This window comes from Pantherophis guttatus, chromosome 10 (assembly GCF_059756535.1).
Source record: "Pantherophis guttatus breed Tessera chromosome 10, ASM5975653v1, whole genome shotgun sequence".
Lineage (NCBI taxonomy): Eukaryota > Metazoa > Chordata > Lepidosauria > Squamata > Colubridae > Pantherophis > Pantherophis guttatus.
In genome coordinates, this window is record NC_142072.1 from 10,362,449 (window position 1) to 10,380,423 (window position 17,975).

A 17,975-nucleotide genomic window follows, 5' to 3' on the forward strand; every position below is an offset into this window, starting at 1 on the left:
GAACCTTTTGATTTCTTTCCTAGGGGCAGAACTTAAATAAAGATAGGGACAATAAACCCAATTCTTCGGATTCTGCACCACTTTTATACCATTTTGAGTGCTAGATCTGCAAAATGTTCCCTTGATAATTCTCCAAAACAGAGGATGGAAATATCAAGATTTCTAACCTGGGGTGCATTCATAGAGTAATTCATCTGTTCGGTATCAAAATGGAACTCTGTGCTGTGCTCAAATACCACCAACAACCTGAAAACCATAACTCTCTATCCCCTGCGTGAAACAACCAGGCTGAGCCTGAGGGCGGGGTCAAATGCATCATCAGTCTGGAGTCTCTACACCCCCTTAAAACACCTAAATCCAGCCCTACTTGAAGTCTGTTGACTCTTATCTGGTGCCAATGTGCCTGGATCGTTAGTAGTTTAGATTCTTATGCAAAGGTAGCATGAAATAAACTTGCACGGGTAGTCCTCAACTTACAACAGTTCATTTAGTGACCAAAGTTACAACGGCACTGAAAAAAGTGGCTTATGATTGTTTTTCAACTTATGACTATTGCAGCATTCCCCTGGACACATGATCAAAATTCACATGCTTGGCAACTGACTCATATTTATGACCGTTGCAGTGTCCCAGGGTCATGCGATCCCCTTTTGCGACTTCCTGACAAGCAAAGTCAATGGGGAAGCCAGATTCACAGAACAACCTTGTCACTAAGTTAACAACTGCAGCGACTCACTTAACAACTGCAGAAAAGTCATAAAAGGGGGGGCAAAACTCACTTTACAAATACCTCGCTTAGCAACAGAAATTTGGGGCTCAATGGTGGTCGTAAGTCAGGGACTTTTTGACCTCTATCCTGGATCCTGACTTCTTGCACCTGTCACCCCTACCCCGATGGACCTGGCCTACCCTTGCCTCGATTCCAAAATCTGCATCGTTCAACTTGGAGGGTTTCTCTTACCGGGATGAATTTGAATTGCTTCTGTTGGTCAATCTTGTACAGCTGCACCTTGGCGCGAGTCAGCAGGCTGTAAACTTTATCCATGCTGGAGAGCGACGTGACGATGGGCTTGGGCTGCTGCACGGGGGGCTTCGCTTCCTCCATAGAGAGGCTTGCGGGTTCTGCTTCGCTCTCCGAACTGTCCGCCGCTTTCTCTTCTTGCTCCTCCACTTGGGTGGAGGGAGGCACGACTCTCCGGATGGCCAGCTTGTGAACCACGCCGGGAGAATTGACGTCCTCCATGGTGATGAGCTCTTTGCTCTGAGCTTCGAGGGGTTTGGGAACCTCCGTGAAGAGGGGCAAAGCAAGGTGGTTGGTCCTTCCCACCAGCTTTTTGCCACTGCGGGTCACCACGGGCTCATTGGAGAGCAAGGTAGCTTCTTGTAGCGGCACCGGGGGGTCCCTTCTGACCTCGGGGGAAGCCGGCACCAAGTCAGACTCTTCGGGAGACACCGAGAGGGATTCGTAGATCTTAAGGTGCGCCTCGCTAGGTGTAAACTGGGGAGCCCGTAGCAAGGGAGTGCGCTTGGTTGGGGTGGAAGGGACGGGGGCCGGCGCACTGGGCACAAGAGACGCATCTTCACTAGGCACCTGAAAGAGAGCCTTTCCCATATCTTTGGGGGACAAAGTGGGGCTGAGTGAGGTCCATCGGAATGTGGGTTCCCGAAGGATGGATCGCCGTTTCTCAGGCAGGGCCGGTGCTGTGGAAGTTATGTGGAGCACGCTAGGGGAAGATGGGGAGGAAGGGGCCCCGGAGGTATCTTTTTCTGGAGAACCGGGGACCGAGGGGTTCAGCTGCTGGGGGCCCCCCTGCAACGGCAACAAAGAAGCTTCCTGCTTGTCTAAAGGCCCGTCAGGGACAGGGCTTTCCAAAAGCTTGGTTGCCTTCTGCGGGATCTCATCCATGAAGCGACGGGGGGTCCGAATGAGACGAGATGACCGGGCGCTCACCACCGGCATGATGAACTGACGGATATTTTTGAGGAAGGTGGTCTTGAGAGCCGGGACCTCTTCGGAGCCAGCGATGCCTGACTGCTGAGCTGTTCCCCCAGCCTCCTCCCTCATCTTGCCTGGCAACGGCTGAGTTGCCATGCGCCGCCCACGACCCCGTTTCAAACGCTGTGCCCTGATAGAAAGGGCAACCCTAGAAGGCCCCTTCTGGGAAAGGAGGGCAGCTCCATCGCTTGGCGGAGAGGGCTGCTGTGGCTCCTGTTTCCGAGATCCCTGGTTGGGAGAAGGAAGAACTTCGCCTTCGGGTACAGAAGACTTTGGTTCTGGGACAGAGGCCTCCGGTTCTGGGATAGGTGCCTCCGGGGCTGGCTGCAGTTCCTGGACGACTGCCTCCAGTTGTGGCTCTGGTTTCGAGACTGGGGATTTGGGCTGAGGAGAGGAGGAGTTGGGGGCAGGATTCTCTGAAAGCAAATGAGGAGTAGGGGGTTCGTTCGGTTTGGGTTCTGGGTCAGAGGTATCCGGCTCTGACAAAACTGCTTCCGATTCGGACACGGCCTCCGAAGGAAGCGGGGAGAGCTTTTTTTCTGGCACCACGCTCCACTTCCTCTTCCGGCCCCTCCGGTGACCATGGGTCTTTAGCCGGACGTGAGTCACCACCAACTGGCCAGATTTATGCCGCCTGGCTTTGGAGAAGAACTTGAGGATGAGCGGTGGTTTCTTCAAAGCTTCGGCCGGCTCAGAAGACGCGCTGATTTCTTCTGCGCACGATGAGGGAAGCTGTATATTATTGTTAGGCTCCGGGATGGAAGTTGAAGTGTTGGTGCTCTCGTGAGGAGGTCTTCTAACTGGTTTCTTTGTGAAGGAGCCACGTGGCCGGCCTCGTGGCCTGGGTGAGGCAGTGGAATTGAGAGTCTTCTCTGTCGGTGGTGGTGGAAGAAGGGGAGGAGCGGTGGATTTTAATGGGTCAGCAGGTTCTGGGTCAGCTTGAGTCTGCTTAGGAAGCATCCTGAGCACTTTTGGACCAGATGTTGCTGGCCGGCCTATCCTTGCTGGGGTCCCTTTGGTCCTCTGAAGCAGCTCAGCCAAAGCTTTCACCATACGCTCCCGCTGGGATTCCACAGCCTTTTGTTTGGCCAACCTTTTGGAAACGGAGTCCTCAGCAAATGTCCTCTTCCTCCTGCCATGCGGAAGCAGAGAGGTACCTGTGCAAAGAAAGAGTAATCTTAGCTATAAAAAAAAAATGACTCAGCTACAGGGGTTCACTCACAAAAACTGCTGGTCAACTGCAATTTCCTACCCCCAGGCTACCAAAAGAAGTCCATTACCAGTTGAAGATTGCCCTATTCCAGGGGTGTCAAACTCAATTTCATTGAGGGCCTGCATCAGGGCACTGGTTGACCTTGGGGTGGGCGTGGCTGACTGGGTGGGCGTGGCCAGCTTGACACTACTCCCCAAACTGCTGGCACGTTTCCTCTTTGCACTGGGTAGACTGGGCCGAAGCCACACTGGGCCCGATGTTTCCTCTTTGCATTGGGTAGACTGGGCTGAAGTGATGCGGGCCGGCTCCTTATATTTTCCAGGACAGCCCCGCGGGCCAGATCTGACCACATTGCAGGCTGGATCCAGCCCACGGGCCTTGGGTTTGACACCCCTGCCCTATTCTGTTCATACAGGTAGTCCTCAACTTGCAACCACTGGTTTAGCGACCATTCGTGGCTTGGGACCAGGTTATCTGAGGGACCGTCTCTTGCCGGTCCCATCTATCCGACCCATCATTCACTTAACAACAGTGGCAAAAAACTTCACATCTGGCGAGGGATCATACAAGCCAAACCAAGCTGCGCCAAATGTCACAAAAGGTGTTAAAATACTGGGAATCCTATAAAACTGAAGAGCCTCAGAAGTCTCAGAAGAATCAATAAATGGTATTAGAAGTGAGTTTTTAAAAAATGGCAGTATCAGAGTCCTTGGAATTATTCATTCCACATTCATTCATTCATACACACACACACACAAAACAGATCCTAGTATTAGACCCACTAGAAAAGCTACTGCTTCAAGTATAGTGTCATAACTAATGTGATTATTATGCATGGATACAACTGCTGGAAAATGGAAGGATTTTTGGACCTGTTCTAAACAACGTCCTTCCTATATTGCAATACAATATATCCAATTTCAAGGAAGCCAGGTGCCATATAAGTATGGGACAGCAACTTGTCTTTTAAAATGATTAAATATTATTTCTTTAACTCAGACTAATAGCATTGGAATTGAAGACTTTCACATGAAGACTAAAAAAATGGGATCACATTCTGTTTGGGAATCTGCCTTTGAACGTTACGATACATACAGAAACTATAGTTTGGCTCAGTCCAGACCTTTTGACCCAAAACTCAAATTGACAAAACACAATATATTATAGAGAAACTATCTTATTGTGAGTGTGATGGGCTAGTTCCTACAACATACTAAACCACAACTTCCATATATGATTCCATTAGCAGGGGGGGAAATCTGTGGGACACTCAAAATTAATTAAAAAACATAAATGTCAAATAACACTTGGAATTATCACTTTGCAAGATTGACAACTATTGCTCTGCTCTCAACTGATACCCCGTGAAGTTTTAGGCGAGAACGCTAAAACTCCCCAACAAGATGTTAAGATGGAAGGCCAAACTCTCACGAGAATCTTCTGAGTTTGGCCCATGCCAAGGTAGGACCCAAACCACCCATCGATGCCTCCAGAAATTCCTTACCTCTTTTAGATCTTAGAGCAGCACGCAGTGAGCTTTGAAAAGCGTCGTCCTCTGAATGGAAGCCCAGGAACTCTTCCTGCCAGGAGAAAGAAAAGTAACCGTGGTCATTCCAACAGAAAGAGAGGATGCCATACTTATCACAGGCAACATTGCAGAATGCGGTCAGTCATACCCCTCCCCCAACCCAGCATTACTGGGATTTCCCATAGGTGCTTTTTCAAAAGGCGACTGGATTCCTTTGTTTTTCCTTGAAGATGTTTCGCTTCTCGTCCAAGAAGCTTCTTCAGTTCTCATTCAGAATGGTCAGTCACAATTCAGTCAGAACTGAAGAAGCTTCTTGGACGAGAAGCGAAACGTCTTCAAGGAAAAAAGAAAAAGTTCAGTTGCCTCTTGAAAAAGCACCTTTGGGACAACCATGATCTGGATGATTGTGAAGCTCCCCCAACATTTACTGAAACAGGAACAATTTCTGGATAGCAATAGCAATAGCACTTAAGACTTACCCTGTTTCCCCGAAAATAAGTCATCCCCAAAAATATTTAAATGCAGAGCTGGAAATCAGGTAAGACGGTAAGAGGAGCCCCATCTTGCTCCACACGCCCCAAAATAATAAGACCTCCCGGAAAATAAGGCCAAGCGCTTATTTCAGGATTCAAAAAAATATAAGACAGGGTCTTATTTTCGGGGGAAAACAGTATATACTGCTTCACAGCCCTGTCTAAGAGGTTTACAGAGTCAGCATCTTGCCCCCAACAATTTGGGTCATTTTACCAACCTCGGAAGGATGGAAGTCTGAGTCAACTTTGAGCCAGTGAGAATCGAACTGCTGGCAGTCAGCAGAAGTAGCCTGCAGTACTGCATTCTAACCACTACGCCACCACGGCTCTTAATGGGATACCTTTCCCATTATCTTTGGGAAATACCCCAGGCCCAGGTGTACATACAGCAGAAAAGGTTGGCCATTTTAACACATGGATCTCACACACACACACACACACGTGGCAGATTGAATATATTCTAAAGAAAGGATCAAGTTGACAATTCTGCATGGAACTTTATTAGATCTGCATTGCCTTTATTATTTATAATTTAGATTTGAAAGGTCGACCAAATCATAGCAACTGTCTGCTGCCCCCACCACCACCACACACACACACAATGCAGCAGCTTTTAATAAGATTTGAATGCCTGTGGATTAGTCCTCAGTTTCAGAAAGGAAGACTCGCAGGTGTTAAGTTTTGAAAACGGAGGGCGAAACAATCCTGGGCCTCAACAGCAAAGAGAAGAAAATAATTCTACAAAGAGACCGAAAACTCTTTTTTTCTTTTGACAGGTGATCCATGATAAATCGCTAGATTTCAGACCCAACTATCAAGACGTAGTCAAGGTAGCAGCACCTGGGAAACAGATGGCAATTTTTTTTTAAAAAAAAAGTATGCTGAGATCAGGTACAGATTCAGTGAAAGCTGGCAGGGCTTCTGGGGAAAATCAAGAAAGAAAAAGCAGAGCCGAAGTGAGCAGCCTTTTTCTTCCTTCTGTTTTGAGGCCATATTCTCTAAAGATTAAAGATCACATGGCAAAGCAGATAAACGCAGCTGTTTGCAGGGTCAGAGAAAAAAGCAGGCATCTCTTTTGAGCCCAAACGTGAAACATTTTTGCCAAGTGAATTTTGCCCCATTTTACGATCTTCCTTGCCACCGTTGTTCAGCGAGTCACTGTGGCTGTTAAATGGGCCACGGGGTTGTTCAGCAAATCTGGCTCCCCCTCCCCATTTGCTTTGCTTGGCAGAATGTCGCAAAAGGGGATCCCGTGACCTCTGAATTTTGATCATTTTGATCAGCTTGGGGAAGCTGCAATGGTCATAAGCAGAGTGGTATTTAGCCGGTTCGTACCGGTTCAGGCGAACCGGTAGCAGAGACTGCGCCCACCTGCCCGGACGTAATGCCATCCTATTTAGCCACGTTTTTGAGGCTGGGTGCATGCGCGGAAGGCACGCAGACGAGCAAAGCACATTTGTGGAAGGCCGCACACATGTGTGGATGGTGTGCGCGCGCAAACAATGCACATTTGTGGAAGGCCGGGCACATGCATGGAAGGCGCGCACACATGAAGCGAGCGTGTGCGTGGCGAACCAGTGGTAAGCATATGTAGAACCTACCGCTGGTCAAAAGGTTGAAAAATGGTCACAAGTCACTTTTTTCCCCCCACTGCTTTGGTGATTTCAAATGATCACTAAATGAACTGTCGTAAGTCAAGGACTACCTGTCGTCTTTCCATTCTCCCAAGATGCTACCCTTAAAAGTGCATGGCAAATAATATGGCAATGGCCAGTTGCTGCGAGTTACACCAGATCTTCATCTCCAAAACAGATGCATTAATCAACAGTAGCAGGGGTGAAATCCAGCAGGTTCTGAGAGGTTCTGGATAACCGGTAGCGGAAATTTTGAGCAGTTCGGAGAACCAGTAGTGGAAATTTTGAGTCGTCTGGAGAACCGATAAATACCACCTCTGGCTGGCCCCAGAAGTGGGGAGGGAATGGGGATTTTGCAGTATCCTTCCCCTGGAGTGGGGTGGGAATGGAGATTTTGCAACATCCTTCCCCCAGAAGTTGGGAGGGAATGGTGATTTTGCAGTATCCTTCCCCTGGAGTGGGGTGGGAATGGAGATTTTGCAACATCCTTCCCCCAGAAGTGGGGAGGGAATGGTGATTTTGCAACATCCTTCCCCCAGAAGTGGGGTGGGAATGGAGATTTTACAGTATCCTTCCCCTGCTACGCCCACCAAGCCACACCCATAGAACCAGTAGTAAAAAAAAATGGATTTCACCACTGAACAGTAGCCCTCTAGAGCTGGTGACCACTGGTAATGGGGACACTCCAGTAAAGTCATTCAGGAGTGATCTGAAAACAAATACGCATAAAACTGAGCCCTGCCTGGCTAACAAATGCTTCCAACTTTTCTCTCCCTCCGGCTCATCCGATCAGAGTGCCGAATGGAGCTTATTATTCAGCACGGGGACAGAAAGAGCTGTCAGCATTTTCTTCTGGCGAGGGGCATGCGGATCACTTGAAAAACAAACACAAGAAACGGAGAAACTGTTTCTGCAGTTGAAAGCAGAGGTCAAGAAATGAAAGTCTCTAGCCTGACGACGATGATGATGATGATGCCAGGCTCCTTTCTGAAACAATTTGGAAGCACTTACAACCCCTGAATGGCAGGATTTGGGGAAAGAAAGAAAGGCAAGTGGGTTTAGGCCAGGAATGTCCAACTTTGGCAACTTTACGACTTGTGGACTTCAATTCCCAGAATTCCCTAATCAGCATTGTGGGGAATTGTGAATAAAACAGCACAATTGAGAACTGGATATATGGATCTTATTGAAGTAAAACTGTAGAGATGATACAGAAATAGGAACTGTATTTTCTTTCTTACTTGCTCTATTATGTTACAGACAGTTTTTTTTATTGTCTTCTGTATTCTAATCGATCAATCAATACAGAATTATGCGCTATCGTACAGAACAAGTTAGGAATTCTGGCTTATTAAGCTGCAAACTGCACCGTGTATCCTTGGGCAAGCGGCATGGACAGTAAATGGATAAAGTAATCATATACATTTAGCACAATATTGTCTCTAAACCAGGGATTACAAAGCAGCAGATTTATAAACCAGGGATCACTGTTACAAAATCTGGCTTTTTAGACATATTTAACCATAATCCCAGGTTCTTGTTAACATTCAGCTGTGCAGGATGTTCACCAACTCATGGAGAGGAAATAAATGAATAGGCTATGGGGCACAATACCATTTAATAAAGCAGAACTCCTGGTTTATTGTTTTGTTTGGGGGCATGCATGTGAAATGATTTTATTATATTTATATCCTATCTTCCTTCCCTATTGAAATTCAAGGGAAGGTGCAACTAATTTGCAGGTATTCTTATTAAATATCAGCAAGATAGGTCGGATGGCTCCAGGGTGGATTTGATTTAAATCAAGTTGATTTAAATCACAATTTAAATCACTAGTAAAAAGGCTTGATTTAAATCAACTTGATTTAAACCATAATTTTAAAAGGGCAACTGTCATCTCTGTCCCGCAGCGGCTCCACCTCTGACCTGCTGTTGACTCACCGACAGTCCCAATATTGCAGAATTTACAGCCTCATGCGTCATAACTAAGCTCCATTTCATGCTGAATAAACGAAATTATTAATGTATCTTAAATAAAAAACTATCTTTGGATAGATTTTTACTCCAAAAGCATTTTATTAAAATAAATTTGATAAAAATCAAAAATTATCTGATTTAAATTTAAAAAATCATTTTTTAATTTTTTTTAAAAAAAATTATCAATTTTTTGATAATTCACCCTGGTTGGCTCAGTTCTTGGAGGAATTTTAGCTGACAGAAAACTCCTTAAGAGGAATCAACCAACTTCTCTATAATCAGATGATTATGGATGGGGGGGAGAATATAACTTTATTTCATTTTATATATCTATATTCACTCTTCTGAGAAGGATTTGCAGGAACTTGCAATTTCCACCAGGCTCTCAAAGGAGTCCCTGGAACAGAAAGAAACCCAGTTCTACCAGAATATTCATAGATATTATTTATTATTTATTTTATTTATTTATTAGTTCGATTTATATGCCGCCCTTCTCCGGAGACTCAGGGCGGCTTACAATGCATTAAACAATAGCCTTCATACTTTTGTATATACCTGCTTAGTAGGGCTTTCGGGCCCCCCTAAGCGGTGTTCTTTTTTATACAAAGTCAGCTTATTGCCCCCACAATCCGGGTCCTCATTTAACCTACCTCGGAAGGATGGAAGGCTGAGTCAACCTTGAGCTTGGTGAGATTTGAATTTGCAGTAATTGCAGGCAGCTGGCAACTAAGTGCTACTTTAACAGCACTTAGTCCACTGCGCCACCAAGGCTCTGGTGGTATTACATATTTCAGTGCACCAATTAATTGCATCAATGCATGGCTGACACCCCAGCTTCCAACTATTCCATCTTCCAACCCTGATACAGCACAAACAGGGATATAGTGCAAGAATAAATATAAATCAAATTAAAAAAAAAAAAAGAATGTTATTCATTCACTGTTGCATATAGGCCTGAGCTGGCCAAGGCTGCTGAATGTCTCAACCCATTCATGATCCTGTACTTTTATGCACCTTGGAAATGGGGAAAAAAATAAGCTCAAGAAAATACCAAGGCAAACAGAGTTCATCCATGCTGGCCACAATTAATGCTACTGTATAGGCCAGTGATGGCGAACCTATGGCACGCGTGTCCGAGGTGGCACGCAGAGCCATCTTTCCAGGCACGTGAGCTGTCGCCCAACTCAACTGCAGCTGCACATATGCATGCCCCAGCTGGTGGCCTCCGGTGCACATGCGTGCAATTCAGGGGACCCAGCTGGTCATCGGAGCTCTCCTGCGCATGCACGCACATTTGCACATGCGCACGAGTACTTGCGTGAAACCCACACACATGCACAGATGGTGTGATTGTACACGTAGCACATGGGGAGCTGCACGAAACCTGCGCGCATGTGCAGATGGTGTGGTTGCACACGCAGCGCACGGGGGGGACACAAAAGCCGTGCGCATTCACAGATGGTGCAGTGCACAGGGGAGGAGCCGTGCATTAGTGCGGACGGCACACGCCTGTGCGAAGCGTATGAAGCGCGTACCTGTTCGATACTCGGTGAGTAAAAGGTTCACCACCACTAGCATAGGCTAATGAATGGATTTCAGACCATCAGTTCTTTGGCACAAAAAATTAAGAGGGAAACGTTTCTTTTCCGTTCCTTAACTTCTGTCTAGTAATCGAAGGACCTAGCTGTAAACCACAGGATATTCAATACTCAAAGGAAGAATATTACTGAAACAATCTTCAAACTCATATGCGCAAATGTTTCTGAAACCAGTCATAATAAGAACTGACACCAAGCACATTCTCTTCCTGAAATATTAATATTACACATACTGGATAATATCAATTCTGAGAGTTGAAGTCCACCCATTTTCAAGTTGCCACAGTTGACAGTACAGGTCGGCTTCGACTTACCACAACTGAGCCCAAAATTTCCATTGCTAACCAAGACAATTGTTTTGACTCATTTTACGACATTTCTTGCCACAGTTGTTAAGTGAATCGCTACCGGTGTTAAACTAGCAACACGCTTGAAGTCAATCTGATTTCTCCATTGACTCTGCTTGCCAGGTCACAAAAGGTGAGCACATGGTCCCAGGACACTGCAACCGTCATAAGTACACGCCAGTTGCCAAGAGCCTGAATTTCGATCACATGACCATGGGGATGTTGCAACGGTTGTGAGAAAAACAATCATAAGTCACTTTTTTCACTGCCGTTGTAAACTTTGAGCAACGGTTGTAATTTTGAGAATTACAAGTGTGCTAAAAATGTTAGGCAAATTTTATTTCAATCAAAGTTTGCTAGGCTGAGGTAGCCATTTAGCTGAGGACAGTAAATGATTCTCCTCAAGCAACCAGCACATAAAACGTTATTAACTGAAACAAATGTGAGTTGGGATACCTTTGCTTGGGATTTTTTCCCGTAAGCATGCAAAGATGAGATGCAGCAGTAAAGTGTGTGTGTGTGTGTGTGTGTACACACACATTTTGCCTTTGCTGTAACTGTAGATACATACACACACCAAGCATAATTTATGATGTTTCCAACGATTTACTTATGGGTGTGGGTATTATACATATTTCATCCTGCAAAAGTTCTACAGTTACAGCAAAGGCGAAAGTTTCTAAGAGGCAAAGAAGCATGGAGTGAAATGTATATAAAAGAGAACAGGTGAGTCCAAGCAATGAGAGATAAGAGAAACTCATCCATGCTAACCTCTGGATGAATTAAAATTATTGCCTCAAAAGTTTATTTGGTTTGAGTCTTGATCAACCGTCACTAGCACATCCTAGAACTGTTCCCGTGAGCTGCAAAATAAGGGAAGATTTTTATGAGATACCCATTGCCACCCATATATAACTGCCCGGAGGAAATAGAAGATGCGGATGGATTGCCTATGGGTCCTGACATATTCCGCAGTAGGACAGATGCTCATGCATTTCCAATAGAAGAGGAATGGTACCATTGGTGGGTTGCATCCGGTTCGCAAGAACTGGTAGTAAAACTGGTGGGAGGCTCCGCCCACTGACCCGGACGTCATCATAAGTGATCTGCGCATGTGGGCGCGATGCGAACCGATAGTAAAGGTAAGTAGAACCCACCCCTGGATGGTACAAACAAATATGGAGATTCAGTGGCTGCTACCAGTAGTACCATATCACCAGCAGCGTATTTCATAAAGAGCTAGGAGGTTACGTTTGAGGGGGCATGGGGAAGGAAATAAAGATCTTAATAGTTTTATTTTAAGGATTATTTATACTTATTTATTTATTTATTGGTTCGATTTATATGCCACCCTTCTCCGGAGAAGCAATAGCCTCCATACTTTTGTATATACCTGCTTGGTAGGGCTTTTGGGCCCCCCCTAAGCGGTGTTCTTTTTTATACAAAGTCATCTTATTGCCCCCACAATCCGGGTCTTCATTTTACCTACCTCGGAAGGATGGAAGGCTGAGTCAACCTTGAGCCTGGTGAGAATTGAACCGCAGTAATTGCAGGCAGCTGGTGCTACTTAATAGCACTTTAGTCTGCTGTGCCACCAAGGCTCATTAAATACATTTAGTCTGCTGCACCACCAAGGCTCATAAATACATTGAAGGATTCTGCTTTTCTCTGCAATACCTGTCACCTTGACAGTGATGATCTGGGAACTTGTTATTAGAAATTCTATAGGTTCTCTATAATTGTGGTCGTTAAGTCCTCGACTTAACGACCACAATTGAGCCCAAAATTTCTGCTAAGTGAGACAGTTGTTAAGTGAATTTTGCCCCATTTTACAACCTTTCCTGCCAAGTTGTTAAGTGAGTCACTTCAGTTGCTAAATTAGTAACACGGTTGTTAAGCGAATCTGGCTTCCCCATTGACTTTGCTTGTCAGAAGGTCACAAAAGGGGAACACGTGACCCTGGGACACTGCAACCGTCATAAACGTAAGTCAAGTTACCAAGGGTCTGAATTTTGATCATGGGGAGGATACAATGGTCATAAGGGTGAAAAACGGTTGTAACTCACTTTTCTCAGTGCCGTTGTAACTTTGAACAGTCACTAAATGAACTGTTGTATGTTGAGGACTACCTTTTTTTTTTTTTAATTTGATTTATATGCCGCCCTTCTCCAGAGACTCAGGGCGGCTTACAATGCGTTAAGCAATAGCCTTCATACTTTTTATATATTTATACAAAGTCAGCTTATGGCCCCCACAAACTGGGTCCTCAATTTACCTACCTTAGAAAGGATGGAAGGCTGAGTCAACCTTGAGCCTGGCGAGATTCGATCTTACTTTAATTGCAGACAGCTGGTGTTAAATTACAGAGCTCTGTCTGTTGAGCTATCCAGGCTCCTAATATTCCTACCTGTATTACTGTAGTCCAAATACTATGACCATTCCTTACTAGCTCTGCAAGTTTTCTGTTTAATCTGTCCATTGAAATGAATTCTGAGATGTATTCTGTGATCCCTGTCATTCACACAGGATGCCTTCAAACCACATTTTGAGGGTTTTAACTCTGGAGGGGATCACATTTTGATAGTTGGAAACTATAATCAGGATTTTTTTTAAAAAATGCAATGGGTGGAGGGACTATAAAGTACAAGGTCAGAGCTAAGATGCTTTGGGGGTTTCTTTTTTTCAAGTTGATATAGATTTTTTTTTCCTTTCCTGGTTTTAAACTTGTTAGGCCTACTTAAGGATATGCAGTGTCGGTGCAGTTCCTATATCACAAGGCCCACAGGCAGCTCTGGAGCTATGAAAATGCTGTAGTTTGGGGACATATAGTAAATATATATTTCCCAGGGACTAGAATTTTATCCTGGAATGTACTGAATCAGGTGGCATGAAATGTGTAATTGTCAGGCAATTGGTTGTAATGGAAAATGTAACTTGTAAGAAAAATGTATATACCATTATTAATGGAACTCTAATAGAGGGCTGCTTGGTCTGTAGCGCAAAAACTGCATAGATGAACCGAGACAAAGAACAATTGAATCTTTCAGTTCCCAACTTCTACATACAGTACTTGTTTACACTAAGCAAGGATCATGTAAGAGCCATCGGCAAGGAAAGGACAAACTATAAAAAAAAAAAAAAGCAAGGGAGAAATTACAGAAAAGGAAAAAGTAGAGAAACACTTTTCTTCCTATTGAAATAGTGAATTTAATGAAGCTACACACAAGATTCGTGACTATTCAGAAAAATATACTTGTTTGCACAATTATAGCTATGGAATGTACTACTGAACACTAGATGTGGCGAATAGCTATCAATTTAAGCATAAAGGGGACTATGGCACTAATAGAAGATTGGGCTGCAAATTATCACTAATTCTGATAGGTGTATATTAATCTCTAAAATCAAAGATCATGCCATTCTTAAAAGAAAACTGTCACCCTTGTATCCTGTTTGCAAGCTTTTCATACTCATTGGGTTGGCTGCTGTATTATGCCCAGCAGTAAACCAGATAAATCTTATAGCCCTTTCTTTTAAGAGGCAGAGACTTACGTTCAAACTCACCACAACTGAGATTAATTTTCATCAGTTTTGATGGGGAGTACAAAGCCTCCTAGTGCCTTCTGCCTACCTAGCATGATCAACCTAAAATGTCACTTTACAAATCCGAAGGCCCCGTTGTTCTCTTCTTGTGCTGTCAACAAGATGTCAAGTGCTATGGGAGAAGGAATAAGACTAGGGCTTAAGGGCCCAACCCTCACAGTCTTTCTCATGCAAGCAAAGTGATGTCACTAATGACCAGGCCAACCATCAAGTTACACCCAAGTGACAAAATCAGAGGAGGAAGAAAAACCTTGATGACAAAATCATCCGCACAAGAGCTCTAGCAGAACTCCCACAAGTGTGGCTTCAGAAATACAAACAGGGCACATCTTTTGTGAAAGGTGTGAGATAACTTGGGGGGGGGAGTGTCATGCTTGCCATTTTTCATTTGGGACCACAGAGACCATAGTTACTGCAACAGGTGATTGAAAAAAAAAACTCCACTTGAAGTACTAACTAGGCATCTGCTTTGCTTTGCCATGTTAGGCCTGTCTATCCTAAAACGTAAAGCATTCCACCGTAGGAAGCAGTGACCCATGCCAAACAATTCTCAAACCTTTTAATGGTGGCCTTGTTTTCAAAGGCCACATAGACTTTATGTTAGGATTGGATTCCCTTAGCTTCTTCTAGAAGACTAGGTGCTTGATGTCACCCGGCTTCTGAAACCTGTCAGGGAGCCATAATCCATCATTTTGCAATCAGCAACCGCAAACTGCTCCAAATACAAAAATAGCTGGCAAAGGCCTATTTGATGTGGTGCTTCCGGGGGGGGGGGGGGGGAAGATAAGTTGTAAATGTTCAGATGCCAATCAAGCCGAAGTAGGGGAAATTTATACTGTATATTGACTGGATGTCTGTAAGTGGGTCTCATGACAGAAAGCTCTTTCATATCAATAACCTCTGCCAGAGGAGGGGGTATCCCTTCATCTAGTGCAGTGGTTCTCAACCTTCCTAATGCCGCGACCCTTTAATACAGTTCCTCATGATGTGGTGACCCCCAACCCTAAAATTATTCCTAAAACCATTGAAAATATGTGTTTTCCGATGGTCTTAGGCGACCCCTGTGAAAGGATTGTTCGACCCCCAAAGGGGTTGCGACCCACAGGTTTAGAACCACTGATCTAGTGCAACCTCAGCTTCGGCTGAATGTTTTTTCTCCATTATCATTCTAGAATAAGATTATGGAAATGCAATTCATACTCAAGGAGCTGCCACAAATATATGAAAGCCAAGGTGCCATCTAGCCTGTTTCTGGCACTTCCTAGACATTTCCAGTTTCCTGGATGTTCCCAAAGTAACTTTTTGAAGTTCCTGGAAGCAAGCAAGCAACAATCTTTCTTCAAAGAAATCTCCAGCTCTTTCAGGAATCAAGGGATTTCCTCAGAATCCTACAAGGATCTGCCAAGCTGCTTTGTGAGCAGCTGTATGAAAGGACCTCTCCGGTTAAGCTGGTTCCTCCAAGGATCAGGATACATACAGGAGGATGGAGGAGGAGAAAGCCTGTGCGGCAGGTGACTGTTCAAAGAGTTAACTCTGGAGGATCCAGGAAGAAACAAAGGCCAGCATATGTCTGAAGGCACCACACCCACACACCCCACCAACTAACCAGGAACAGGCCCTCCTCCCTCTCTCCCAAAGAGCCACCTTCCCTATTAAAAGAGCACCTAGGAGCAAAAAAAAAAAAAAAAAAAAAAAAGGGAGAACAGCTGCCTCTGCAAACAAACAAGGGCTGGAAGCAAACCCCTCCTCCTCCTCGCTTTTCACCCCCCAAGGAGGACAGCATCTGTTCACCATGGCTACCCCATCACACCTGAACTAGTTGCACACTGCCACCATGCCAAAGCGGCACAAAGGGAGGAGCCGGCTTGGAGAAGCAACCGGGGCCACCAAGTTCCAGGAATTTGCTCCCTTGCCAGCTCAGCTGTGCAAATCCCCAAAGAGCTGGGGATTTTTCCTTGGGAAGCTCCCCTGGGGATGGGGCTATGGGGGGGGGGGCTATCAAAACCCAGGAGGAGGAGCCCCCCCTCGGAAGCAGTCAAAGCAGCCAGCAGAAGTCACTTCTGGAGCCCGCGGGGCGAGGCAAGCAGCGCCAGTCAGCTGGAAACCCACCCACACTCCCTCCCTCCCTCCCTCCCTCCCTCCTCCTCCTCCTCTTCTTCCTCCTCCTCCCCAAGGCCGCCCCTGAGCGAAAAGGCGCCGCAATCCACGTGCAGGAGAGACGCGGGCCCGGCTCAGAACCGGCTCCGTCCGTCGGTTCCCCCTCCCCCCGAGATCCAGGAAGGGAAACGCTGCCACGACACTCCCTGCCTGGATGTCGAGCGGTCGCCGGCCCCGCGGGAACCTCCCCCGCCCGAGCACCGCAGCCCAGTTGCTGCCAGTCTCCCAGGAGGAGACGCCCGGTTTTTTTTCATGGGGGGGGGGGGAAGAGAAGAGAAAGACTTGTGTGGGGGGGGGGGCAGGTTAGAGAGAGAGACGGAAAGGTCAACCCGTGGCTTGCACGGGCCGCTCCGCCCGGCCGGGAAAGGAGCGGGGCTCGGTGGCGCCAAGGGCCGCCCCTCCTTGTCAAAAAAAGGGCCGCGAAGCCGCCGCGGGAATCTCACCGGCTCTTCCTCGCTGCCGCTGCTGTCCCCCAGCAGACTCTGCAGGCGGCGCCAGCTCCGGCTGAGGCCCAGCAGGCTCCCCAGGGTGGTGTCCCCCGCCGCCGCCGCCGCCGCCGCTCCCGCTCCCGCCACGGCCCGCTCGCCCTCTCCGGAGGCGGCCCAGAGCAGCAGCTGCGGCGCCAGCAGCGAGATCCGCGCGCGGCTGCCGGCCCCGGCTCCCCGCGCGCGGCACCCGCCGGGCCGTCCCGGAAAGCGGCCCCGCGGCACCGAGGCCCACGACGAGGAGGAGGAGGAGCCGCCGCCGCCGCCGCCACCGCTGCCGCCGCCGCCTCCTCCCGCCGCAGCAGCAGCCGCCGCCGCCATCTTTAAACACTGAGAGGAGTCTGAGGGGGCCGGGCCACCACAATAACAATCCTCCACCAGCGCCTCCACAGCTCGCGGCGCGAGGCAGCCTGGGAGTCCGAGTCCCGCGTCGGGCTGTTGTGCCCTGAGAGAAAGAGGAGGGGGCGAGACTCCGGGACCGCTGTTCCCGTCGGGCGCCGCGGGCCGGAAACGCCCTTCCGACGTGGATGCGAATTGTGGGAAAAAGAGTCCCGGCTTTGGCTTGGCCCTCTGCAGTCCGGCTGAGGCGGTGAAAGAGGGAAAACTAAGTTTCCCGTCGGGCACCGCGGCCGCAATCGAGCCCGAACGGCCCTTAGGCATGGTGAACGATTGAGACGGGCGTAATGGTCGCTCGCCTAGGCGAGAGAGAGAGAGGGGGGGAGGGGGGAGGGCAGGGAGGTTGGAGGAGTCTGCTTTGAATGTCTGTACAAAGAATAAAATTCGGATTTCGCCTGTGCTTTACGACGCGGAGTGTTATTGCTCTTCTCCATGAACTGTGGCAAGAGAAGTCTTTTAAAACAGCTAATAGGAAGTGAGGGTCTCCTTTGCGCTCAGCCTGAGGGGC

General features: G+C 47.0%; 1 protein-coding gene across 6 annotated transcripts in view; it reads right to left on the reverse strand.

The window, feature by feature from the left end:
* Positions 1 to 17,513, reverse strand: part of KMT2B (lysine methyltransferase 2B) — a 71,726-nt gene extending 54,213 nt beyond the window's left edge. For 5 of the 6 annotated variants that reach the window (XM_087876580.1, XM_087876581.1, XM_060693996.2 and 2 more), the window contains exons 1-3: positions 17,030 to 17,407; positions 4,714 to 4,789; positions 962 to 3,153 (exon numbers count right to left, since the gene is read on the reverse strand). In XM_087876580.1, the coding sequence (XP_087732706.1) occupies positions 962 to 3,153; positions 4,714 to 4,789; positions 17,030 to 17,392 (2,631 nt within the window). In that variant the 5' untranslated portion in view covers positions 17,393 to 17,407. Of the gene's footprint in view, positions 1 to 961; positions 3,154 to 4,713; positions 4,790 to 17,029 lie in introns of all 6 variants that reach the window. The other variant, XM_060693995.2, reaches the window with a different exon arrangement.
* Positions 17,514 to 17,975: the final 462 nt, after the last annotated feature.